At 45.6% G+C, this 26,328-nt stretch overlaps 1 protein-coding gene across 1 annotated transcript; it reads right to left on the bottom strand.

Annotated features, from left to right (window-relative positions):
- Positions 1-31: 31 nt before the first annotated feature.
- On the bottom strand, positions 32-26,209 carry polo (Serine/threonine-protein kinase polo). The gene is made up of 11 exons (XM_075672428.1): positions 25,905-26,209; positions 23,961-24,068; positions 20,536-20,652; positions 18,692-19,005; positions 16,526-16,651; positions 12,287-12,486; positions 11,670-11,789; positions 9,386-9,466; positions 6,510-6,807; positions 3,896-4,142; positions 32-536 (listed from the first exon to the last, which is right to left on the bottom strand). The coding sequence occupies exons 1-11, from the start codon at positions 26,016-26,018 to the stop codon at positions 345-347; spliced, it is 1,917 nt and encodes a 638-aa protein (XP_075528543.1). The 5' UTR covers positions 26,019-26,209; the 3' UTR covers positions 32-344.
- Positions 26,210-26,328: the final 119 nt, after the last annotated feature.

Here is a 26,328-nt window from a genome sequence, read left to right as displayed (position 1 = left end):
TTGCACATAGAAAGCATGGAGAGAGAAAAAAAAAAAAAAAAAAAAGAACGGGAATGGGGGAAGAGGAGTGCACACAATGTGCAGCTGAAAATTTGCAGCTTATTGTCATCAGCAACTAAAATAATGGAACATGTGGGACACAGCCAATGGTAAAAGAGTGATATGCTAAATAATAAAAACTATGTGCAGTAAAAATGAAGAAAAAAAAAAGACTATGTACAAGTTTTGTAGGCAACTTTTTTTTTTTTTTTCATTGACGCAGAAAGGTCACCCCTGAAGCTCTGAAGAGATCGCAACGTGGCGGGAACACATGCCGAAGGGGTAGCAGCTGGGCGGTGGTTGGACTAGGATGGTGTACTGGCCAGTCTGTCTAGGATGGTCCGTGCGTACTTGAGACGGGAGAACAGATCTGGTGGGCATCCTTTATGGAGTGTCTCTAGCCGGTATGTGTGGAAAACCCTGTTGTTGTCAATGTACGACACTGCTGACATGAGCGGGCACAGGATCAACTTGGTATGGTCCTGGAAAAAGTTGATCTGGAAAGAAATGAGGGAAGTGTTGGTTGCGAGAGTATTCTGATGCTATGGACAACAAGCATGCTCAAACAGAATTCTGAAACAGCAAGCATACATTAAACCATAGCTTTTGTATAGCCAGTTTGTTTATTTTTCCAGGACTATCGCAATGTCATGTGGGACATTGAGAGATTTTGGCAATTGCTCCGGCTCGCTCAGTCGCCTCAACACAGACGTATGGAGTTGACCAAGTGAGCGGGAGCACGTGCCAAAACACCACCATGTCCTTCTCCCAAGGTGCGTCCTAGGATGTCACACATCCTGGGAAACAGAAGTGGCTATAAAGAAGCTAATATACTGTGTTACGAAACTACTTAGGGTGTTCCAAGGAATGCCAGTATTTTTTCTGTAACACAAAATAAAGGAGCTGTAGCTCAACAGCTAATTGAACAACCACTTCAAGTGCTTCAGGTGGCTTTTCAAAGTTGACTTTCTCATTGTAATACAGTAATATAAATTGCCTTCTGACATGATTGTTAGTAGTGTCAGACATCAACCAAAAATAATTAGGCTAAAGTCAAATGGCTGAAACTTTCCATCAGACATTACTACAGCCTACAGCACTAAAATGGAGCCATGATAGCTGCGGTGTGAACCAACTAACAAAACAAAAATGGTGGTTCAATGCGGTCTCTTAATCTGGCTTTAGCTGCACAATCGCAATGGTATTTAAACAAGCCTGTCGGTGGCAGTGGACACACCTGATTGCAATCATTTAGCTACACTAGAAAGAAAATATCTAGAGTTGTTTTGGAATAGGCAGTGTTCATGGCATAGCCCCTATGCAGAGTTGCAACTTTGAATGTTCAAAAGTCACCCACAACCCCAGTTTTCAAGGAGCATGTTTATTTTGGAGTAGTTCAATAGACTCTCGAATAATTTTTTTTAAAAATTTAAGCAATGTTCAAGAACTTCAAGCTAGTGTATGAAACCCGTGGCTGCCACATGCGAGTAAGTCAGAGTAAATTCATGAATTTTGATGGCATTTCTTTTATGATCAATGCAATTCCTGGCCTTAGTGCTGCAAAGTGAGCATTTGCTGTGTCATGTGACAATGGTCATCTCGGGTTGGGCGTTAAAAGAAGTAGCCCAGAGATTGTTCACAACAATTCTCCAACTTGGTTCATTATTAGAGCAGGTCACCATGCTGCCAGGAGGAGAGCTTCATTATCAACATGGACATTCTCTCCCTGTGCATAATAGACAAGAGCCAGGAAGCTGCATTCCTTCCCTACCATCTGCTGTACAGTAACCAAGCAATTGCATCACATGTACACGACGAGCCCTGCTTTGCCTTTCTTTCAGTGAGATAGCAATTATAACACTAGGTGCTTTTGCGTCGCCACCACACTGTCAGTCGCAGGAGCATGCACAATGTGCGTGTGGTAGGTTAGAAGGGCATCAGAAACTCAAGTGGTGCACAGTGCGCTGTGTTTAACAAGAGCGTTTTGCCCTTTGTTGCTGGATCGAGTGTTGCGCATTTCAATGTGCCCGTTTCATCATCATCATCATCATCATCATCAGCCTGGTTACGCCCACTGCCCATTGCCCGTTTACACTTCGACAATATGTGCAAACCACACCGTAATGCATACAGTGGTCCGAGAAGACAGTAAGCCAACTATTTTATCCTGAAAGTTTCTTGATGAGTGACACCAGCATCGAGAGATATCTGGTTGCTGTGCCAGGGTGCGCTCACTGCTGCACAACAGCAGTTACCTTAGGCGCTACATCTTTCCAACTCTTTGCACCGCTTACTGTTGCAACACCAGCCAACAACATCGTGCGTAGAGCTAAACATTACTATGGCTGTACGTGCTTCACCCTTTTGAAACTACCAATTCTTTTCCCTTTTGAGATCGCAGCTATTAGGTGCTTGTCTCTGCGCTTAGCACAGGTGTGCCTATGCCGAGCGAACGAGCACAGCGAAAAATGAAAGCAAATGCAGAGCGCAGCAGGAAATGAAAGAAAAGAGTGCAAGGAGGAAAGTAGTGGAGGAGGATTGGCCTGCATAGAGGAGAGGCCAATCTCATCTGTGCTTCTGAGGGGACCCAGGGTGGCGCGAGATGGCGAGGGCTGGGCTCGTCCATGGCATCAGCTGTCGAGGTCAGTCCGCGGTACCAGGGTGTGTGATGGGTATCGCTGCTCCTGCATGGGCTGACGGCAAGCGGCTACGAGTAAGGCTTGATGCGACGCTCCCTCGGGTGTTGTCTCAGCTGGCACTGGTGGCAAGATTTTCCCACGACAAAGGGTCGCTCTCGGTGTTGGTGGAACGAAAGCGCGAAAAGAAAAGCGTGGTGCCACGCAAGAGTGGCTGTGCGACGACAATGGCTACGATACAGTGCCATAGTAGCACCTGTCGTCTTTATGGAAACAGTGCTGCATGAGCGGACGTGAGTCTGTGGCGGCTCATGTGTCACCCATGTGTTGCCTCTTGCGATTAGAGAGGCAGTCGTGCCGCACTTTGCTCCATTTGCAATGTGCCGACGAGACAGATTGTCTGCGCCAGCTATGTTACTCGCGGCATTCTCTTGCCAATACAGAATATAGATTCTCAAAATGAAAACACGTATAGAGCTGCGCTCAAATTTCGTATGTGGGAGCATCGCAATTGCCAGTGAATATATTTTTTTTCTGAGGTTGCAGGGAGTGTTATGTACTTAAGCCCCTCCCCAGAGCTTAAGCCTGGTGAGGGGCCATTTAATTAAATTCTGAAGTGTTACGAGCCAAAGCTGATCTGATCACGAAGCATGCCGTACTGGGGGGGGGGGGGGGGGGGGGGGGAACTCGGGATTAATGGTATGTGGACATTTTTGCATTTCACCTCTAACAAAATGTGGCCACAACGGCCGGGATTTGATCCCGTGATGTGTATAACAGCGTAACACCAAAGCCCCTACGCCACCATAGCATGCCAAGAGCCATTTAATACCCAACAACGAGATTGAAGGCTCTCCATTCTAACAGCTTTGCAGTCCAGATGAAGCTTCACACGGACAAGGGGAGAGTCCTGTTTAGAATAAAGGGTCTACCTGTCCAAGGTGAACCATCTGCTGTATTTCGCTACACAGACAAACCAAATTATGTAACACTAGAAGCTACAGCAGTACATAGGAAATAAGGGACAGCTTTTTGCAAAACGGAAAATTTTTGATTCACTAACTGTAGCACAAAGTGACAAAGAAAACTTCCACGGGTTTCTTTTGGAGCTCTGCGCTACAGTCGACAGTACGATAGTTGTCCCCTTTCACAAATCATACTCCACCTTGCAGGTTTCCGCAGAACAGATTTGACAAGTACAATATTCAATTAGGACTCACCTGAACTGTTCCGTTGGTGAGGTAGAACGATATTGCTGAACGGGTGCGCAACCATGTCCCAAGGCAGGGTAGCCTGACAAGGTTGTCGCATTCCCGGGGGCTCACATCCTCACCCGTCATGAGCAGGTACTGCTTCATGTAGGTACAGAAGTACTTCAAAAGGGTCATTTTTTTTTCCAGTGACGGCGGGAACTCCTCCACAGTGTGGTAATGCTCAATGCTGTTCTCGTCGACATACGTCACGCTCCTGTTGAAACGGGAGGCAGAAGCAGCTTTACTAATGGGGCGTAATATCTTGATGCCACAAACGAACTATGTACGAGAGATGTGCAGTACCTTCACCAGATGCTACAGCACATGGATCTAGCTTAACTCTTTCATTACCGCAAGAAAAATGGTAGTTTTTTTTAAGTTTCAGAAAAGAAATTATTCCCCCCTAAAAAATATTCCAGCACACATGGGAGCATGGCACATTGTGCATAATGAAATGCTCTTTCCAAGAACATACGTTGACAAACAAAAAAATTTAATAGGTAAAAAAAAATTTTAGGAAGCACCAGCTTTGCTAGAAGTTTATAAACACAACAATAAAAAGACATGATATCTAAAGAAACATTAACAAAGGAAATTCAGAATATACCTTTCAAAGATAAATAACCCAGCAATAGTGTCTGAAAAAAATGCTCAGTACACTGCTATTCTTTGGATAGAAAAAAGAAACCAAGACCAATTTATTGCTCATGCCATGCGGTGAAGCAGTTCCTGGAGTTTGTGAAGCATAGGTGCAGTCCGCACTTTTCCAAGAAACATCTGGTTTTTGTTCAACTTTGCAGTCCTAATACGATATTTTGTGGTTCCACCTTTTCGGCACCTTCCGAGGATGGTCTGATCAGAAGCCCGAGGAACGTACTTCACAAGTTCCCTTAGAGTCATGCACCTCTTCCAGGACCAATCACTCAGCATAACTGGGCAACTACAACTGTCTTGCGCTGATCCGTAGTGTTTGGCCTAGATGTGCTACAGGCGGCCCTCTTGGTGTGAACGGAAGTTTCTATGATGCCGATGGCAGCACATCATAACCAAGCAAAGTATGCACACTGAAGATCTTAGGTCGTGCAAATAGATCGGCAGATAAGCCATTACATTACAAAATTTTGATGCTAGTGCAGCATAATCATGAGCGACATTCTTTTTTCTCGAGTGCGGCAGAAGGTGACAGCCATGCCTCTTTTCGCTAGAACATACGCACATTTGTTCACAAAAAGGTCCGTTAAATATCACAACATCACCGGAGCACAAAAATTTAAACCGATTCTGAAAGTTCAGCGCCTGTGCTAACTACTGAATGGCCTTGAGTGGATAAGATACGGCTCCAACATTTCGAAATCTGATCTAAAGCATCGATCACCAGTGATCGATTTGTATAGCGTGGTAACGAAAGAGTTGACGTATTTACAGCTTGATGCATTGCTTGTTCAGTTACCAGTTTTTCATAGCAAGAGAGCAATGGTAATTTGTTCTCCCTCGGGAAAGCTTTGTTGAAGGCCTTATCATTAAACTGCCAAGCAGTGGAACCTGTTGCTCATAAAACTTGATAACCTCCAATCCTTGATGTCCTTGTGGACTATGCCAGTCTGACTATAGTGTCGGGAAAACAGCCTCATGAAGTTGCAGATAATGCACAAACTTAATGCAGCTTGTACAACCACAACACAATGCGGGTTGTAATCTAATACAACCCGCATCATTGTATTCGATTACAATTAGATTAAAAATGCAAACATCAGCTGCTAGGGGTTGAATCATAAATACCGTAACACTACGCAGAGTGTATGGAATGTTCCACCAAATGCAACTTCTGTTTTGTGTCTATTACGGCAGTGGAGATTAAATTTATCGCACTTTGGCAATAATTTTCTGCCTGATCACACACACTAGACGAGTTAGGCTATTTGAAAGCTATTAATAAAGTATCATGTTTAGAATACCAACAATCTGATTACAAGACCGAATCAAATGAACCATTACTTGAACATTCACACTCACAGTAACATGTCGCAGTCTTATGTGAAAACATCTTATGTGAAAATTTGTTTTACCGCCATCTTGCGATGACGGTAGGCTGTCACAAATGCTGTTTCACTTTTGTATCCGATTGTAATCTTAAGGTGACAATGTCTTAGAAGAAAAGCACACATTAGAATCAAGTAAATATGACAATTACTCATATTGCACTGCTATTTGCAAAGTCTGCCAAAGGTACTTGGTGGACTTTTCATATCAAATTTCACATCTTCCCCACATTCACCCTTGTCTAAGAGCTGCCAAGGCACATAATGGGGTCATGCGTACGTGTGCCGACTAGTTTAGTTTAAATTCACTAGCAAGGACCAAATTTCACGGTAGAAAACCCACAGAAATGCATGCGTGCTGACCCGAGACCTGCAGTTGGAAACTAATTCAAGAACATGACCACCGCTGAATTAACGGTAGTATTGTGTCAGCATGGGAACCTGCTAGGACAGGCGAGAATGAGTGCACACTGCAAAGAGGCAAGTTTTCCAATGCTGGTTTGCATTGTGCCTCACTTTGCACGAAGGTAGGAGAAACTCACAAGTTGTTGTTGAGCAGGATGATCCGGGTGTTGTCATTGAAGACCACACCGATGCTGTTGTCACAGAGCTGATAGCCTAGTCCATACTTGTCGGTGTAATCCACCCACTTGCTCACCCAGAACACTGGCACCGAGGCTGGGTCCTCAGCCTCATCGGGGCGCTCGAAGCGCAGCTCGGGTGGCCGAGCATTGCACAGACGACGTAGGAGGCGCTGGAGCTCGGTGAGATGTGCCTCTTGGGGAGCACCCTTGCGTGCCGGGCTGTCGGCTGCCGCCTTCTGAGCACCTGCCGGTGCAGCTGCATCATAAAGAGTTAGGCCTCATCAACCGAATATTCTGTAGTACTAGTACTTGCTGTTGGGCATGTTGTTCAGTAATGATTGTAGCGACAAGAACACGGGACTAGAAGGAAAAGGAAAGACTAAAGGCAGGATAGAATGTCCTGTCTTTCCCTTTCTGCGATTGTATTTTTGGCACTAGAGCCCTTAATGAAGAACACTGCTGCACCAATATTAATGTACCCTGGCTGTTTAGTGAACAATCCAAATGCTCCGGCCAGAAATGTCATACTGGGAAATAAATTTGGTGCAAATATTGTGAAGTAGGGCGTGAATGAATATTAAAAAATTTCTAATGCCAATCGAATGCATATTTTTTTTTTATGTCTTACATCTACGATTACGAATACAGTCGCCGACCGTTTATTCGGTCCTCACGGGGACTGCGAAAATGTCCGAATAAACAGGTGTCTGAAAAAGATTAAGAAAAAAAATTGAAATCCTTTATTTTCATGCACTTATTCGGGCTCGGCAGTAGACTTGAAGAAATCGTGAATGCGGCGTTACACGCTGTTCCGTTTACACGCAATCAGATAAGCCTGCATCTCGGTGAGGGTCGTACGGCCACTATAGGCGGCTGAAAGCACAAGTCACTGCTTGTACACGCTCCGCATCACGTAATCTTCCGACTCAAAGTTATCGTCTGGCGGTGCAGCAGAAACCTGATGAACGATCTCGCCGTAGTCGAGTTCTGCGCATGTCAGTACAGCAGTGTCAGCACCTGTGAAACTCAAATGAGACGGTGTTCGGAATCGCAATACAACCACTGCGCAGGTCTCGGCAGAACATTTTTTGCGTCAGTAGGGAGCACATCGGAAGGCGACAAATCTTAGGCCTCCCGGCACCCGCTTCCCGGCATTCCCCAGCGCAGTCTGCGCGGGCACTGTCGGCGCTATTAGACCCTTGACGTGATGTTTCAGTATGCCGCGTTGGATCACCAGAACCTCGACACAGCACGCAAAGCAAACATCACCGTGCCGACACCAGTCGCACAAACGAAAAACGTGGCCTACTCGCAGCGTCCTGCGCGAAGACACAAATCAGCTGCTGGATTGTCTTGACATGGCTTACTAAGCTGAAACCGGAACTGCCGCAGAACCACTATCGAACCAGTAAGAAACGATGATGATGAGCAGGATTTGCAGTAGCACCACTTCGTGGGGCAGCAAGGAAGCTCCGTTCAAAACAAAAATGGCATTCAGCAAGTCGAACCATGCACCGGTCAGAGTCTGTGCATGCATCATTTGCGCATTTGCGAAAAATTATTTGCGAAAAAAATTAAATAAAATAGAACTTTACTGGTAGTTTGCACCTTGTTTGTCGTCTTGTCCTTGTGGTCATTTCCTCTGTGTCATACAACCTGAAGATCTTTATGCTCGCTCGTGTAAGTACGTCGGTGGCGCCCACATAGGGTAAGTGACGGATGCCGCACTGCAGACTTGCATTCAAAAGATTCCTTATGTAACAAGTTTCGACCATGATGGCGACACACTTTGAGGTGTTTAACTGGGGAAGCAGATGACCTATTCCAGTTGGATGCTGGCACTCGGGCCAGCTTGCCATGCGCCTGGAGCCAATGCGCCGCGTGTCACCCAGAGACCACTGAGCATGCTGGCCATGCTACGTGGCGTGAGCTGGTTTTGTCGTACATCAGCTTTACCGATTGACAGTACAACCGCATTCAAATTGTGCATTTTGAAGCGCTATCAATAACCTGCCACCATCAGGGTGCCTACTAATTCACATTTCCACATTCCCAGAGTTTTCCAGGTTTTCCCTGAGTGCCTTTGCAAAATTTCCTGAGTGACAAAGAACTGTTCCATGTCAAGATGGGCGAAAAGGAGGGGTTAATAAAATGCACAGCGAATGAATATATTAAAAAAAATGGTAAAGCCCATTGCAAATCGAGTCAAACATCTTCAAATAAAAATAAGAAGAGGTGCATACAGAAGCAAATATTTTCGACTATGAGCTATTTCTACCGAGTGATAGCGAGCTCATTGGTAAGAGTCCCGAACTTAGCCACAAGCGAGATTCTCTGTGCGGCTGGATAGTCAACCTCAACTGTCCTGACATGGAACTTAGGGCTCCAAAATGGAGCTGCGATGGCTGCCGGGTGAACCAACTAGCAAAACAGCAAAGCTGGTTTGGTCTTTAGTTCATTAAGACAACGGTAGTAAACAACAAGCCTGCTGTTGGACATGCCAGAATGCACCTCTTAGCAACACTGACAAGGAAAAAAAAATCCAGAATCATTTCCCCAATAGACAGTGTCCATGGCATAGCCCCTATGCAGTTTGCTACTTTGAATGTTGAACTTTGAAGTTTGAACGTTTTCTAGCAGCACGTTTACTTTCAAGCAGCTTAATGTGTTAAATTTAAGGGTGTTCAAGTAGCTGTACGAACCCTGTTGCTCTGTTTGAAATGCTGCATCAAATGCTGCTGTGCTTTTAGTGCCTGAATGTTTTTCTTCTTGAATCCCCATAATTCCACAACTTTCTAACTTGAGATTTTAACCGAGAGAGAAAGATCACTCACGTAGCTGTGGCTTGAGGCACTGTACTGGCTTTGCTTCCTTGTCTGGATGGTTTCTGATTGGAGTGACCTTTGCCTCCAGTTCTGCAAGAAAATCGAAGCATACAAGACGAACAACCTTTATATTTCTATAAGCACTCCGCAACAGTTGATGCTGCCAACTATGAATTATTCTGTCAGTTATGTCGTTTTCAAAAGGAAATTGACATTTTGAATTATTGTCTATACAGAACAGTCTTAACATTCACACGGAAATACCACGCAAAAGTATAGCCCTGTCTGTGTGCGTATCGAACTCTCGTTCACCACATTCAATATATTGAAAGCTGCACCACACCACGGCAAGTGCGTTCCTAATGAGGTTATGATCAGTTCTGATTATCGGAAATATACAATCTAAACAAAACAGCCCTGTTGCGGGAGATGCCGACAAAGAAGGTGTCAAATCTGAAGGGCAGTACATATCGGGCAATGAAAATGAGCAAAGTGCACGTTGCTGCAAGCAGCTGTTTGTTATCGGCAAGCACAGATTGCCTCGCTGCTTAAGAATGTGAAAGGCCTTGTAATCATCTGCACTTTCCACAATAAAATGAGGATGACACCAGATTTTTTCAACGAGTGGCTCCAGAACCAATAAGGGCTCAATGAGCTACCGAAACGAATACGACCCCCACCTAATTTGGACAGGCTTTTACATTACGAGTTAGATTTACAGAAACCATTGCCCGTCTCATCTACTTTTCGAGGAAAGACAATTGCGGAAGAAGCATGCAAGATTTGACGCACAATTCATGGGCCCATTTCTGCTCGCAGGTTTATGCAGGTGAGAATGAATTCTGGTGTTGTGCAAACTGAGATCCACTTTTGAATCTAACAGCATCTGTCTTGTCAATATAACAATCAGCTGTTCACGGATGATTCGCAGTACAAGTGTGCCACTGGTTTGCCTCTGCACCGAATAAATTTCTACCTTATAAATAAAGTGCAACTACACTCAAACCTTATTATAATGCAACAGGATATAACGAAATAATGAATATAACGAAGCAAATTAAATTCCCTGTGAAGTCTACCGAGAGATCTGTGTATTGAAAACCTTGTTTTAATGAAGTGAAATTGTCCTGCCAGTGGGTATAATCAACTAGATTCGTTTGCCACATCAACTTAGAACTCTCGCGTCACCATGTCGAATACGTTGTCAAGCAACAGTGGTCTTTCACCGCCGCGCTTAGCTGCGCACAAGCAGCTCAGACAAATGACGATGTGAAAGATTCATGCATTCATTTCTATGGCATGGCGCACAAGCAGGCGCACGCAGTTGAGTGGCCTCCGAGATCTACCCAGCGCTATCTCAGGGATCGTGCCATACTGCACAGCTATGCACGGTCGTACGAAAGATTTGTGCATTCACTTCTCTCTTTCTCTACAGTGCACACTGTGCAGGCAGAACGACCTGGCCTCAGATCTCCCTGGCACGATCTCCGGGGTCAGGCTTAAGTCATGCATTCACGTCTCTCAATGCTGTGCGCCGAGCGAGCTGGCAGCTGGGCGTGGCCTCCGAAATTGCAGTGGCATAGTTGCAATCTCAAGAGGCCACGAGCCGACCAAGCCAAGCCAGCTTGGTGAGGTTTGCTTGCCTCCTAGATCATATTGCATAGGGCATAGGGCAGTCAAGCAGCACAAGTAGAAAGCAAGTGAGAAACACGATCACAATGAAACAGAAGGCAGCTATCAAAAGGCTGTTGGTGCGAAGTTGCGTGTTGCACATGCTGAAGATTCCTTTGATGAATGTATTGTTCAAATTTCATGGCATGTGTGGCCATGTAGCGATATAACTAAGTAATGGATATAACGAAGTCAGCGGGGCTCCATCTTCAACTTCATTATGAGGTGCGAGTGTAGTACCTTGACGCCCGCCGTGATCTTGCAGCCCAGTAAAGTAGGACTTTAGGCTTCGCATTGCAATCAGTAAATCAACCCCTATTCAGCAATGCACGCAAGCTGTGACATTTGTGAGCAGAAATTCAACTTGTGCACTCAACAGTCTCGACAAAGCCTATGTGCACAGCACTTGTACATAGCTTCAGATGCACATTTTGTAGTATTTAGAAGTATCAATATATTGAGCTATTTTGCATTACCCTTCGAATTGGATATATACGGGATCAACCGTAGCCGACAGTTCACGGGTATGCAAGATAGATTTACATTAGGCTTAACCCTGCCCCATCTCTCGCACCTCTGATAAATTGGATAAGGGATCGATTAAGAAGACAAACCAACTTACCACGGCCTTCATTTCGTTCCAGCAGAGGTCTGCGGCCATTCACACTCAGGGTGGCATTGAGTGTGTCAAAGCGGGGCTCGGTGGTTAGGCAAGAGGTCGGGAGGCGCGATGGCAGGGGCCCTGCAACAAGTGATGAATGCTTAGTGAACCCCTACATACCTTTTGAGTGACCGCTGCCATGCTAAGGGAGTTAGATGTAACATGCACTTTGGGCAACAAGACTAAAGAATTCCCAAGAAAAAAATCGCTGGCAGCGTCACTGCACGTGTACAGAGTGATGTTTCCCAGTCCATGGCAAAGAACCATTATACTACCAGTGAAGTTTCAGGTTGTGCAAGTTATGGAGCCTAAATTTTTCAGAAGGAAGTGCTGGTCCCTGTTCTCAATGAAAATGTCAGACATTTGCATGAAGTCCCATAAATAAGGAATTTGATACTTTAGACAAGTAAACTCCATTTTACAATTTAATGTCCCTTCAATTTGTCAATGCACACCTTTCTCTAGGTACAGTAAAGATCCTCAATAATTTCTGTGCTCAAAACGTCAGCTCACTGAGTAGTGCCTAAAGCATTGGGAAGTTTCTGTGCATTGTACCATAGTTGTGCAGAGAAACTCACCACACGTCATGAACTCATCTTGCATGATGGCTTCGATGTTGGGCCTTCTCTCTGGCTCTTGCTGCAGCATGCGCCGGATGAGGTTACGGGCGGGAGAGCTCACAGTTGAAGGCACATGATACTCGTTTTTCTTGATGCGGATGTATGTCTCCTTCAGTGTAGGGGTCTCAAATGGTGGATGCCCCACAATAAGGGTAAACCTGCATACAAGAGGAGCAGTGGAAACGTTCTTAAAGGAGTACCAGTGTCAACTTAACCTCGTTTTGGTTTCATTATTTGATAGCCAGTGACATAGAAATTATGCCAAGGAGTGCCAATACAGTCTAACCCACTTATAACGATACCGGTTTTAACAATATATCAGTTATAAGAATGGGAAGCTGCTGCACCGTGAACTGTTGTAAGTTTTCCATCGTAAAATAACCCACTTACTAGAATTCCCCGATGCCGCATTATTGGTTATAACGAAGTCTGGCTGCTGGGTGTCCAAGCCGAAAGGTAGTGAAATGCGAAATCCTAAAGAAATTCGAGAAATTCAGAAGAAAATTCGAGCCACTGCATGATAGGCCACTGCTTCAACGGCCGCCGCGCGCTCATTTTCTAGCAATCTCTGCGCGGCTCTCTTGTTGCCCTTCCACCCTTCTGAACACAAATGGGCTGCTCCCATAGCTCTACGCCGCCCCACCCTTTGAAACACGAATGGACCGCGTCAACTGCGCTGCAAGCAGATTGCTCGCATGTTGCTCACTGGCTCCTCATTCAGAGCCGTTGCCGGTGAAAAGCGCATGGCTATAGATTTGGTAACTAAGTGCTTCTAAATGATGAATCGATCGCCACAAACGTGGCTGCATCATATAGCGACAGCAGCAATGCCGCGACAGGGCAGGCTACCTCAATGTTGTCCTCGCAGGAGGTCCGGCAGATGATTCAATCCCTCTGGGGCTTCGTTTTCGTGACGAAGCTTTCGCTGCATTACGTGGAGCAATTGGATGCCTTGGAGAAGGATGTCAGCAAGCTTTGCATAATGCATGCAAGGCTGATGGACATAGGCTTTTCTCGTGCAAGCCAGTGAAAAGTATGTGGCGAGATGCTTGTGGCGATCTCAGCGTTTCTTCTGGAATTCTCAAGCTGATAGGCTGCCGCGGCAGCCTTCTAGCAATTTTTCAAAGGCTCCTCTTGGGGCCACCAAAGCGATGCCTTGGCGGTGCTTGCATATTGCTTGCCACCCGTGACAGCTCTTTGCATTTGTAACAGTGCCACCAGTGCCGACAGCCGCGGCTTGTTACACGCATGGTGGAAGAATAAACTAGGCGTCTGAATGGCACCGCCTCTCCAGTGGGCGACGTTGAAGACCGCCGGTTCGTGTTTTCAAGGAGTGCTGTGAGATGGCGCTGGCGGTTTAGAGAGTCGGCAGGCAGCGCACAGGAGTGCGGGTGGCGTGGGCGACCACCGTCGGCCGTTGTGCTTGTTGTACGCCACGCGTCTTCTTTTGCCGATTGTATTTCTTGTCATGCACTCGTATGAACTGTAATGATGGGCAAAAGCTGTTTTGTACCCCGCTGCTTTAAGGGATACAAGTCCTGCCGTGAGAAGTTCTCACTCTTCTCAGCCCCAAAGGATGAAGAGCGACTAAACGTGTGGCGATGCGCCATGCCAAGAAAGGACCGTCTTCTACAGGCTACGGACTTCGTGTGCGAGCGGCATTTCAAGCCTCATCTGATTTCAAAGACTTGGACAGCAGAGGAAAATATACACGCCCTGGCAAGCATTAGTTGCATTGCATTATTCGCAAAAGAGGGTGTGCCCACGAGGTTTCCAGATCGTCCTGCTTATTTGTCTAAAACGATGAAAGCCAGGAAGCGGCCAGCCGAGAGACAGCTTCTCGCCCCATGGAAAAAGAAAAAGAGCTCATCGTGTGACAGCTCCAGTTGTGACAGTTCCGATTAGATCCAGGATTCTTGCATGCCGTCAGCACCAGTGCATGGGGATGAATGTGCGGACACAAGTGAAGTTCAAGAGGAAGCCTGGCCTGCTGTGACAGTGGTACTGCCAGTGGCACCTTCAACTTTTCATAGGCTGTTCCACCACCTGTCGCTCGTATGCCTGCCCTCCAAATCGTGGGGATATCATCGCATTGAAATGAATGACGCAAACAGCATCGTTTTCCTAGAGCTGACGTGAACCAGAACCACTCTTCCAAGTCAGCCCTCGCGGTGGCAGCGTCAAGCACAGCGAAAGCATGCCCACCCAGGCATATCGGTGCCAGCGGTTTGTTCGCCGCTCTGCGGCTTGTTGAGATCGACGAGAGAATGGAGGCCCCGCACAGTGTTGATGGGCAAGTCTGTTCCTAAAGAGCTGCAACATTCAAACAGTTAACAGTTGAGGACGTGAAGTCTTCTACAGACCGTGCATGATATCAACGCTGGTGGACTAAGCACTGCTGAATACCCTCAAGCAAAAACCAAGAGTGCCTTCATCGACATTAGCAGCAAGTGGCGCCACAAGAAATGTGAATTCTTCCCGAGTGCAGATGTGTCAGTTTGCCAAAAATGCATCAGCCTGTCGGACACTCCACGGATCCGCCAAACATGAGCACTAAAGAAAAAAGAGCACCTTAAGGACAGCTAGCGTTCATGTTTCACGTTCCCAACAAAGCAGTGAAAGACTTGCTGCTCTGCGGCGAGCAAATTATGCCCTGAAGACATCAAAAAATCGCCTCTTTAATCATTTTAAGGATCTTTCTTCGGAGCTAAAGGAAGTCCGTGAATGCTTGCAAAAGGTTTCGGAGGGAAAGCTCAAGACCAAACTTTGCAAGCTTGAACTTCCAAATGTACAGCTAACTGCAATCAAGGAATGCTTAGCTGCAGCAAGGCTCGCCAACAATAAAAATTGTCGCTACACTGAAGAATGGCTGCTTATGTGCCTCTTGCTGCATATAAGAAGCCCATCGGCGGACACATTCTTACAAGAGAACAATGTGCTCCCTCTTCCATGTGTGACGACAGTGCAGAAATATTGATTTGACAGCAGCTTTTTGCTGCATTTAAAAGGAAGATGGTGACCAAAGACGAGTATCAGCGCCACGGTACATTGGTTTTTAACGAAATGCGTGTCAGGAAGGAAATATGTGTGCATTTGAAATCAATGACTTATGTAGGGTTCAGTGACTTTGGTGACAATGCAGGGACCAATGATGACCTTGCTGACCACGGACTCATGTTTGCCTTCCGTGCATTTGGAGACCAGTATTCTCAGCCCATTGCAGTGTTCGCCAGCAAAGGACCAACAAAAGGAACAGAGCTTGCACAGCTTGTTTTAAAAGCAGTGTTTATGCTGAAGGAGGCTGGGGCTTTAGTTGATGCAGTGGTGTGTGATGGAGCAGCCAAAAACTGCTATATATGGAAAGTGTGGTGTAAGTGGCAGTCTAAACTGCACCAAGAGCTCCTTCACGCAACCCTGCTGATGAGAAGCGCAGCGTATTTGTTTTTTCAGATGCTCCGCATCTTACGAAGTGCGTACGGAACTGTTTGCATGCCCAGAAAGTTTTGAACTTCATGGTGGTTGCGTCCAGTGGGCACACTATAATAGGCTGTTGAGGACGAGAAGCAGCCTGGACACTTACGCGTTTGCCACAAGCTCGCATATGCTCATCTGAATCCTACGAACGCTGAGAAAATGCAAGTAAATCTCGCTACCCAGCTCTTCAGTTGAAGTGTTGCCAATGGGTTGGAGTTTTACTCAGAGAAAAGCAACTGGACTAGAGAACGTTAAAGGGACAGTGGAATTTACATTGAAATTTAACTATTTGTTCGATGCACTGAATCGCAACCATCCTAAAGAAGGCATCACAGCGGGAAGCAAGTACTTCAGGGTTCTTGCCTCTTTCTTGTAGTGGTTAAACAAGTGGGAGGGAGAAGTGGTGGCCAGAAGGATATCCGGCGCACATTTTCGCACAGAGCAGACTGCAGTAAGTCTGCGAGTCAGTTTTGTCGGCTTTAGAGCTGACAAGAGATTTGCTCAAGGACTGGCTTTAAGTATGTCTTGAGTGGAAAAATTTAACCAAGATTTACTGGGGCGTTTTTTTTTTGGGGGGACAATCCGCCATACAGGTCAGAATGACCATCCCTCCTTGCCCACTTTTCTTCAGCTGTACAATACGATGTAAGCGTACAGTTTAATTAAGCCACCAAAGTTTGGAAATTGCGAGGTAGAGCGAGCTCGAGAAGCACGTGTGCTCACTTTGGCCGATTTGAAGCTTGCCTTTCAGGCAGTTGAAAGGCAAGAGACTCATCTTCAGGAGTTGAAAGCCAAAATGGATGGTTTGGTTGCCGCTGAGATGGAGTGTGAAGAGGAGTTTGTTGAGATCTGCACAGAGCCAGAAGCAGTTGATTGCATTGTGTATTATCTTGCTGGGTTTATGTGCAGGAAATTGCTTCAAGTACTCAACGCGTTCAGTGTGCTGGCAGAGCCTCGTAGAAGAGTGAGGTTCACACTCAGCCTGTGAGCACACTTGTGGATTGTAAAACGAGAGGTGGGCTCCTGCACCCAAAGACTAGCACTTTTTCTTTGCTGCAGGTGGCTGAAAAAGAGTAAGCAATATGCAACCCGCAGGAATGTGTATGAGCTGACGGTAGAGGCTATGCTAGAGGCTATCATGGCAAATCTGCTGCACTATTATATAGCCATGAGGATCACAGGTTTATAAACAAACAAAGATAGACTACAAAACAAACATGCAGCATCTTGGGAAGCTTTCAAAACTTGTCTAGGATGGGTAACAACCTTCAGAGTTTGTAGAACTACAGTCGCCTACTGATTCCTCGGACTCCAAACATTCGGACATGCTCGATTATTCGGTCTGCTTCGTGGCACCGCCATTCTCCTCATAGACCATAATGTATAACAAGTGCCGAAAGTTTGGACACTCCTTACACTCCGTGTGAAACGACGTGTCTATGCGATGCGCACGCGGGCTTGGTCCAGCTGCGCCCACCGGCGATGCCGAAGTTGACGGTCTCGACCCGCAGTACCGTGGCTTGCGCCAACACCGAAGTCCTCGAGGAGCTTGGAACAGCGGCGTCGATCCGTGGCACGATAGCTTGCCGTAACACCAAACTTGGTCTGGATGAGTTCGGCGCAGTAGTCCCGGGGGACCGCGGTACTGCGGCTTGCGGTAACACCGAAGCGGCCGTTCCCGGCGAGCCTGGCGCAGCGGCGTCGATAGGTGGTACTGTGGCTTGCATTGACACCGAAGCTGCCGTAGTTCTTTTCGACGATGCAGTTATCTTGTTCCAAGCACGTCTCCTTTCTCCGACCACCTTCCGCGTGCTTGATTTCAAACGCGAGTCCCGCCCCATCAGAATAACGGCACAAAAACGCGCGCACGTACGCACGGCAGCCTGGCTAATAAACGTAGTAAGGAACGATGAAAATACTTACACGAACGATGCGAAAAGAAGCAGTGGGGCGCGAAACACTGCAGAACAAAGAAGCCGCGGGCGCACGCAGACGACGCGACAGCAACACGCCGTCAGCACGCGGCCGCGCCGGCTCGAGGAGAGGAGGCGCGCGCCAGGGCCAATCGGAGCGCTGCGCCTTGGAGAAGCGCGCGCTTCGACCAATCAGCGTCGCTCTTTTTGAATTTCGCCCTTCGAAAACGTCGCCGATGCCGTCGCCCACAGAATGCTTTCGTCGTGTTGAAAGGCGCCAAAATGAAGTACGGGAAACCAACTTTCAAACGAAACTAAACTCCAGCCCACAGACTCTTACAAATTGTCGTTCTTTTAATAGTTCGAGAAGGAACTGAGCAATAATACTTTGAGGGGGGATACTTTGGACAATGAAGACCTCAAAATCGCGATTTTTGAAAATGGGCATTTTTTTGCATTTTATTTTTGCGATTTCAAGATCCGCGTCGCCTCTCAATATGAGCCGTTTCACACAAATTGTGGCGCGAATGATTAGCCTGAGCTGTAGCCTACGCCTATTGCTTAGCTGTAGCCTATTATATGCGGGTTTTTACGGCAAGTCGCCCACCAGCTTAGCATTCCTACCGCATAATGTGAGTAAAGTGCAAGCACGCCGTTCACAAAGAGCAGTGCACAACCAAGCTTATTGCACTGTCTGGTGAACCAAGCGTATTGCACTGTCTGGTGCTGCTTACTTGGTCACTGCAACATGGGGTATTCTCCATGTCCATCATCACCGCTGCAACTCCAGACAAGATCTCAATGGAGTCTTTACTTTTCACTCAAACAAGGTTTGTACACGAGAATTTGTAGTGCAAAAGGGCACGCACTTCCAACAAAATTCTTAGCCCTTGCTCTACTGTACGGAACTGGGGTGGAGCATAGTAGTGAACTAGTGAAGGATAGGGGTAATTGGAGATGCACACAAGATACTCACAAGATACATCCGATGGACCAGATGTCAACTTCAAAGCTGTGCCCTTTCTTTGCTAGTATTTCTGGCGCTATGTAGTTTGGTGTGCCGCAGAGGGTCTTCTTCCTCTCGCCATCAAAGTCCACACGGGTGGCAAGCCCGAAGTCACCGACCTTTAGCTCCATGCAGTCATTGAGCAACAGGTTTCCAAGCTTGAGGTCTCTGTGGATTACTTTCTGCTGTACGAGGTAGCGGCAGGCAAGGAGAATCTGGTGAAGGAAGTAGCGTGCCTCTGCCTCGGTCAACATCTTGCGACGTCTGTGCATTTCCATGAGGGACTAGGAGAGGAAAAAAGGTTCTTTAATCACACCTATGGTACAGAAATGCATTTGGGCAGCCAATGTTGTAAAAGCGATGACATGCTTCTAGTACCTAAAAGAAGGACATTTAGTAAGCGTAGCAGCAAACAGTATTGTTATGCCAGGATGCAGAGCAAGGACTGCCGATAAGCTTGGCATGCGACAGCCTCGGCAATTGCAGAACTGAGCAAGTGTATAAACAAGCATTACAGTAAGTTATTTACGGCATATTTTTCCTTTTAAAGGAACAGTAACGAGCAACAGTAAATCAGTCTAGAGATGCAAAGCACTCAAACCTATTTTCATTGATTTCATTGTTTTTGACACCTCTCCGCTCACATGTGGACACTAGGGCAAGGTTGGCCCTCAGTAATCCTAGTAAAAAGGATAGTGCAGAACTTGCAAGACGTAAAAATAAAAGCGACAGTTTCTACAACACACAAGGGCACAGAAATGCATGAAGACTTCATTATTCAAACTGGCTGACAAATGACATTCAAACATTCATCTTTGCAACATAACGGATGAAGGGGTACTACAATGCAAGAGGCAGTGCGGCAGAGCAGCACTGCTGCATGTTGATGCTCAGAGGAAATTGAGGTTGGCATTTGTCTGCCAATAATTCTGCTCATGAGAATTAAACCATTACACTTCACTTGAAAGCACAGTCAAAGGAGAAATACTGGTGCAAGATCCCCAGCTGTAGTGGTGTCAAAGGTAGTGGAGAGGAAATCCAGTTTCAACTTCTATTTCACATCCTAACGGGAACTGTCTGTAGAAGTTCCACACAAACACTCATAGGTGGCTTGGGGCGAAGCTTGCTTCATATTCTGTCTGGTGTTGCCTACCAATTAGTGCTAAAGACTAGTTAGGGTCAGCGATTGGCTTTGGGTTCAATTTTCAACACTAGAGTGCGGTAGAAGTGCAGGGAAAACATGTAATGCAGTATAAAGAATCAAGTAATATATTTCCAGAATCAGAATTGCAGTAAACTTCATGGCTATGAAAAAAATATGGGGAATTCAGTTATGTTTTTCTGGAATTTTCAGGGTTAAAGGGCTAAACATTAAATTCTTGTTCGCCTAAATTCGCTATTAGATTAATTCTCAGTGGATATTGCACATTTCAATTGAAGATTAGCATTTCCTTCGGGCATTCCTAGGTACTATCCGTGAAGTATTAACAGATTTGCAGATCTCTATAGACACATAGCTTGCATTGCAGGTTTGCCAACATTTGTTAATCCCGGCTGACAAAAACACTGCAGGTCACAAATGACCCTTGGGAATTCCTATGACAAAGAGCTGCTTGAGAAGCACAGCTTTACTACACTGCATGCCAGTAGACACTGAGTGCATGTCATTACTCGGGAATTACTGTTCGTTGTCAAGAAATACAGCAGCTTTGCTTAAGGTGCAGGGTGCACTTTTGTATTATGTGGAAGGACGACCTGGAACATGGCAGTTAATGCTGCATGTAGAGATATGGCTGCGAAAAAGGGATACATACCCGCCTGCTGCAAAGTTCCAGGACTATGTACACATTCTTATCATCTTCAAAGTAGCTATGAAAGCCCACAATGTGTTTGTGATTCAGGCTCCTGTGGATTTGGATTTCCTGGGCCATCTGCAAATAACAGAAAAAAGTTGGAAATGACAGCATGGAATCTAGTGCCATACCAGGAAACTACGATTTATAAAAATCCTGCGGATACAAAAGACGCGAGGGAGAAAATGGCAATGCTTAAGAACTGCCACAACACACATTTGTGGGGCATACGAATGCACTTTACGCATCTTACGTCCCTATGTTTGGAATTGATAATAACCAAACTATGCTGAACATCGTATACATACATGAAGTTGAGGCTCATCATCATCATCAGCCTGGTTACGCCCACTGCAGGGCAAAGGCCTCTCCCATACTTCAACAACCCCGGTCATGTACTAACTGTGGCCATGCCATGCCTGCAAACTTCTTAATCTCATCCGCCCACCTAACTTTCTGCCGCCCCCTGCTACGCTTCCCTTCCCTTGGGATCCAGTCCGTAACCCTTAATGACCATCGGTTATCTTCCCTCCTCATTACATGTCCTGCCCATGCCCATTTCTTTTTCTTGATTTCAACTAAGATGTCATTAACTCTCGTTTGTTCCCTCACCCAATCTGCTCTTTTCTTATCCCTTAACGTTACACCTATCATTCTTCTTTCCATAGCTCGTTGCGTCGTCCTCAATTTGAGTAGAACCCTTTTCGTAAGCCTCCAGGTTCCTGCCCCGTAGGTGAGTACTGGTAAGACACAGCTATTATATACTTTTCTCTTGAGGGATAATGGCAACCTGCTGTTCATGATTGGGGACTGCCTGCCAAACGCACTCCAGCCCATTCTTATTCTTCTGATTATTTCCGTCTCATGATCCGGATCCGCCGTCACTATTTGACGGCGGATCCTTGTTACAGTGTATGCTTGTTACAGTGTATAACTTGTTACAGTGTATGCTGTGCACAACCTGTTTGTTCTGAAAAACGGGCGATTTCTTTGTTGAGACTTAACTCGTATTTGCTAAGCACTTGCAAATGTCCAACCTTTGTTTATAATTTAATCGCACGAACTTGGTATTTGCATAGTGCAGCTAAATGGGACTAGCAGATGGATAAGAAATAAAGCAATAAAAAACAGTGCTAAACAACAAGACAAGTGAAGGGACACAGACAACAGACAGCGCTGTTGCACGTCCTCACGAACCAACCAGCCCAAATGCATACTCTTCTGAAAAAATAAAGAGTGCAGCAATTGAGCGTTTTGGCAAACGACATATACGATTTGCCAAAACTAACTATTTGAAACATTCATCAAAGGCCGCGGTCGGTAATCCGAAATCTCTGGACAGTGCAGATGCTGCATACGACGTGAAGTGGTTCTTAGAAGTTATCTTGTGTACAACAGTTTCGCCACAATTGTACCTCCTTTTACTTTAACTTGTTTTGTTTTACATATTTATGCTATAAAAGTAGCAGATGCCATATAAGGTCTGATTTGACAACTATTTGCAAGCACCCCTTTAACCCTTAATTGGTGAGTGTCGCCTTAAAACAACAACAAAAAAAAATCTTGCAGAGTTTAGGTATCGAGCACAAATTTTCTGGCTAAATGTGTTTGGTAGCATGTGTGGGTTTATTCACCAGTTACCTTCACCCAAAAAGATCACGTCCTCGTGATGCCTGCAGCAGAAAGGATGTTTCACGTCCGCCGCCAAGGTCTGCGAGTGGTGGCGCTGGCTAACGCTCCCAGGGTTCTACTAGTACACGTAAATACCCAAGAAAGTGGATGGGGAAACGGTGCTGCGGTAGCTCAATTGGTAGAGCATCGCATAAGAAATGCGAAGGTTGTGGGTTCGGCCCCCACCTGCGGCAAGTCGTTTTTTCATCCCCTTTCATTTCCATTTATTTATCGTTGCTTCATTTCATTTATTAAGCACAAGTAATTTCCCCTATGTTGTCCTTGGTGTCAGTGTTTGTTGACTTCTTATGATATGACTAATAAAAAAATCAGGCCCCTCAGTTAATCCCCTTCCTTCTTGGTCAACACTATATCGCAAGCCAACAAACACTGACAACATAGGGGAAATTACTTGTGATTAATAAATGGAATAAAGGAACGATAAATTAATGGAATGAAAGTGGATGTGAAAAAACAACTTGCTGCAGGTGGGTAATGATCCCACAACCTTCACATCACTGGATGACATGCAGCAAGCTGATGTTTCCTCCCAGTTGCTGAAAAAGTTTCCGCAAAATATTTTAGTTGAATTTGCTTATTCTCAATGCGTTTTGCAAATTTAAATGGAAAATAGTTTTTTCAAGTATGTATAGGTGTGGTCATTGAACTTTAACAAGTTCACTGTTTAAAAAGTGCTTATAAATGTACAACAGACTTGGGTTAAAAGAACTTACAAACCTGATTAATACCAATCTACCTTATTGCAGTATGACTGACAAACATGGACATTAGGAAACAGGGATGTGATAGCAAAGCACAGAATATTCTAAATGGTGTTCCTTAGCATTAGGTGCCTTGGAAAAATACGATTGTAACAGTGCTTCTTAGCTGCAGTAAAGTTTTTACCCTTTTACTTGTTTTAAGAAACCGGAAAATTAAAGGGACACTAAAGAAAAGCAATCCGAGTTAAATTAATAAATTAATGTACGATAAAAAAAGACGGGGGGGGGGGGGGGGGTGCAAAGACGCTGTTGCCATAAGAACTGATGATTATGATGCCTTGAAGTTTCCCCGCCAGCTCGCCAAGATGTCACGAACCTTGAAAGTGTCTGCTTGGGCTCGGATGTTTAATGGTAAAGATAGACAAAATTGTATTCTAAAAGAGCCAGATATTTAGCAAGTTTAGAGAACTTTACTGCACCACAATGGCCCAAAGATACGAGATCAATAAAGGGAATCGAGGAGCTTGATTCTTCAATTGGAACCATATAAAGCAGACAATGAGGTCCGACAAATGATAGGGGAAATTGATTGAAGTGTTGAAAAAAAAAAAAAAAAAGAACTTGCATTTACTGTTTTGAGTACTGCTGGCTAACAAACTCGTGGCTAATCTTGCACAGATATGTAAATACAGAAAAATGTTGACAGGACGATGGCCATCCAGGTTTAAATGGTAAAGGACTGCTCACAAAACACAGTGGATTCATGTTTGGCTCCCAGTTACGTCTAGTTAATTTTTCATCCACTTTCACTTTCATTTCTGTCGATTTCTTTGTTCAATGAAAAAATTTCTCGTGCACTGTTTCTGGCTTCACATGGTTACGACATCGCATTGATATCAGTGCCTCCACTTTGCCTTCCAATATAATTTTAGTGCATGAGGGCGAATACTAATTTCCAAGACTGAAAAACAGCCAATGCTCCTGGACAGTCACCTTTTCTTTCTGGTGGGACTTGACAAGTAGTGCCTTGGAGACCACTTTGCCTGCATAAATGGTGTTGGTTGCCTTGTCGGTGAGTTCGTAGCATTTGGCAAAGCCACCCTGCAGAAAAAGTCAGTTGTGACCAGTTATTTCTCAACATTGCAGGTGTCCATATGGAACCTACAGTGACATCTTAAAAAAGTTTCAGGGAGCAAAAGCTTGAAGGCATGTTAGAAGAACCGCAATACATTACCAGGCTGCTCTTAGGAAAGCAAGCAGCACGTTCAAAATGTTTCAAACATATTCAGCAGAAATCTGTCTGGCTAATTGGGAAATATCAAGAAGCAGACACTGCTGCGTTCAAAGAATGCCGTTTCTTTGTCCGCTTCAGTCATACCTTGAAGAAGGGACTGAACCGCTCCCGAAAAGTCCAGACAATTTATGTTTGGCTGGAGCAGTTATCGCCTCCAATATTCAAAATGCTGCAGATCAGCTCTGCTGCATGGCACATAGTAGTAGGAAATGTTTCACCCTGCCAACTGCTTTATATGAAGATATGTCATGAGGCTATGTGACCATTTGCTCTTTCTCTTCAAGACCTTCCTTCTTGGCAAAAGTGAGGTAGTCAACTAATAAAAAGTTTCATGGTCAATGCTATCACCAAGCATAGCGTATTTATGAGCTACAGCTTTGTGTTACAATTTGAATTTATCAGAAAACGTGTTTTTCTTTGTAGAGAATGAGAAGACAACCTCTGGAGGCTTATTTCTATGCGAGGGGCAAAACATATCTCGGTGTGGTCTCTTTGGATGCTCATAGAACCATAACTTAAAATTTTACGTAAATTTGGAGAAACCGCTGTCTGGGAAGCAGACACATGACCGTTTAATACAGCTTCGCAAAAAATATTTTGTACGTCGATTTTACTTCCTGATTATGTCTGTGATGACACTATTTAAGGACCTTGATGTCTAAGATGTCGCTGTTAGATGTGCCAGGCATCTTCATTTAGATGTGGGATGTGTGGATATCTGTAGCACACCAATGGAACTGAGTCCTCTGGGGGCTTGCAAGCTGAATACTCAGCAGTTGCTGCACAGTATGCCATTGTGAAGGGATAAGTGGCGCTATATATAATAATGACGTCAGTAGGATATCCACGATATGAAATTCTTCGGTTAATATTCATAAATATGCGATGTCCCTTGTTGGTCCACAGAGCTTTCTGTATTGGACTTGGGATGTTCGGACCTTAATCGCACATCCATGAGATATCCGTTAACGTTCCACGCCGGGCTTGCACGTTCAGATTTAACCCGGATGTCCGTCGGCTAATGGTGGTCCGTTGGGAAGACGATGTTACAGGCGAGCACCGTAGTTGGTTGGATGAAAGGCAAACGGTGTCGCTGAAATAGCTTGGCAAACGTTGGGAACGGGGGCGGTGGAAAAAGGCGGACTAGGCCTGAACAAAATGGTGAACCTAATGAAGACACGGTCACATGACGGTACTACGTGTGGTTACGTGGTACAAAGACGGGATCAACGCTAACGCCAAATCAAAGAGCGATAAAAGATCCTGGGGTAGCCGCTTGGGACTGAAGTTGATGCGCCGGGCGAACAACTGGGAGCAGGTAACAAGGAAACTGCATGCCACGATGACATGATGAAATTTTTTCTCGGCTTCCCGTTTCACTGCTCCAAGAAGCTACAGTATTAAAAAAATAAATAAAAAATAGTAATGCTAGTTATAGGCAGCGCACGTCAAGTGTTCCGCAGGAACTGCCGGAGCGATAACAATGGCAAACGGGTCAGAGCCGAAATGAGTGGTGGCAATTTCCACACACTGCGGAGCGTTTGCTGTCAACCCCGGAATGCTCATCAACGCGGTCGGCGATTACGGCGACGCTAAGGTAGCGTAGGCCATACAGGCGCAGCACCACCTTGTAAACTGCCTACCTTCCCAAGGAATTTGCCGCGGACATACTCCTTCTTGCCTTTCTTGTCGACCACGATGTCCGGGAGGTCCTTGGTAACGGTTGGGACCGTCCTGGTAGGGATGGCAGAGGCCATCGTGAAAGAACGGCGCAGTCTGTTTGACTGTTCAACGGCCCGGCTCAGCAGCGCACCTCAAACCGCGAGCCCCGCGAGCTGCCGCGAGCACCAATTCAAATTGCCTCAACCGACCACCACCGCCACGAGCCTACAAAAACGTTTTGGGCAACCACCTCTGCCAGCGCCGGTTTTTGAATGTTGGAACGTTGGACTGTTTTGTATCACGTGTCAAAAGCAAGCATGTTATTGGTCGACACCACGTCGGGAGAAAAAGAAAGGGCACTTCTCATTGGCTAACGGTTATAAGTCCGAAAGTTGCAGTGCTGTA

The sequence above is a fragment of the Dermacentor variabilis genome, chromosome 10 (genome assembly GCF_050947875.1).
Source record: "Dermacentor variabilis isolate Ectoservices chromosome 10, ASM5094787v1, whole genome shotgun sequence".
NCBI lineage: Eukaryota > Metazoa > Arthropoda > Arachnida > Ixodida > Ixodidae > Dermacentor > Dermacentor variabilis.
This window is presented reverse-complemented; position numbering and strand designations above follow the sequence as displayed.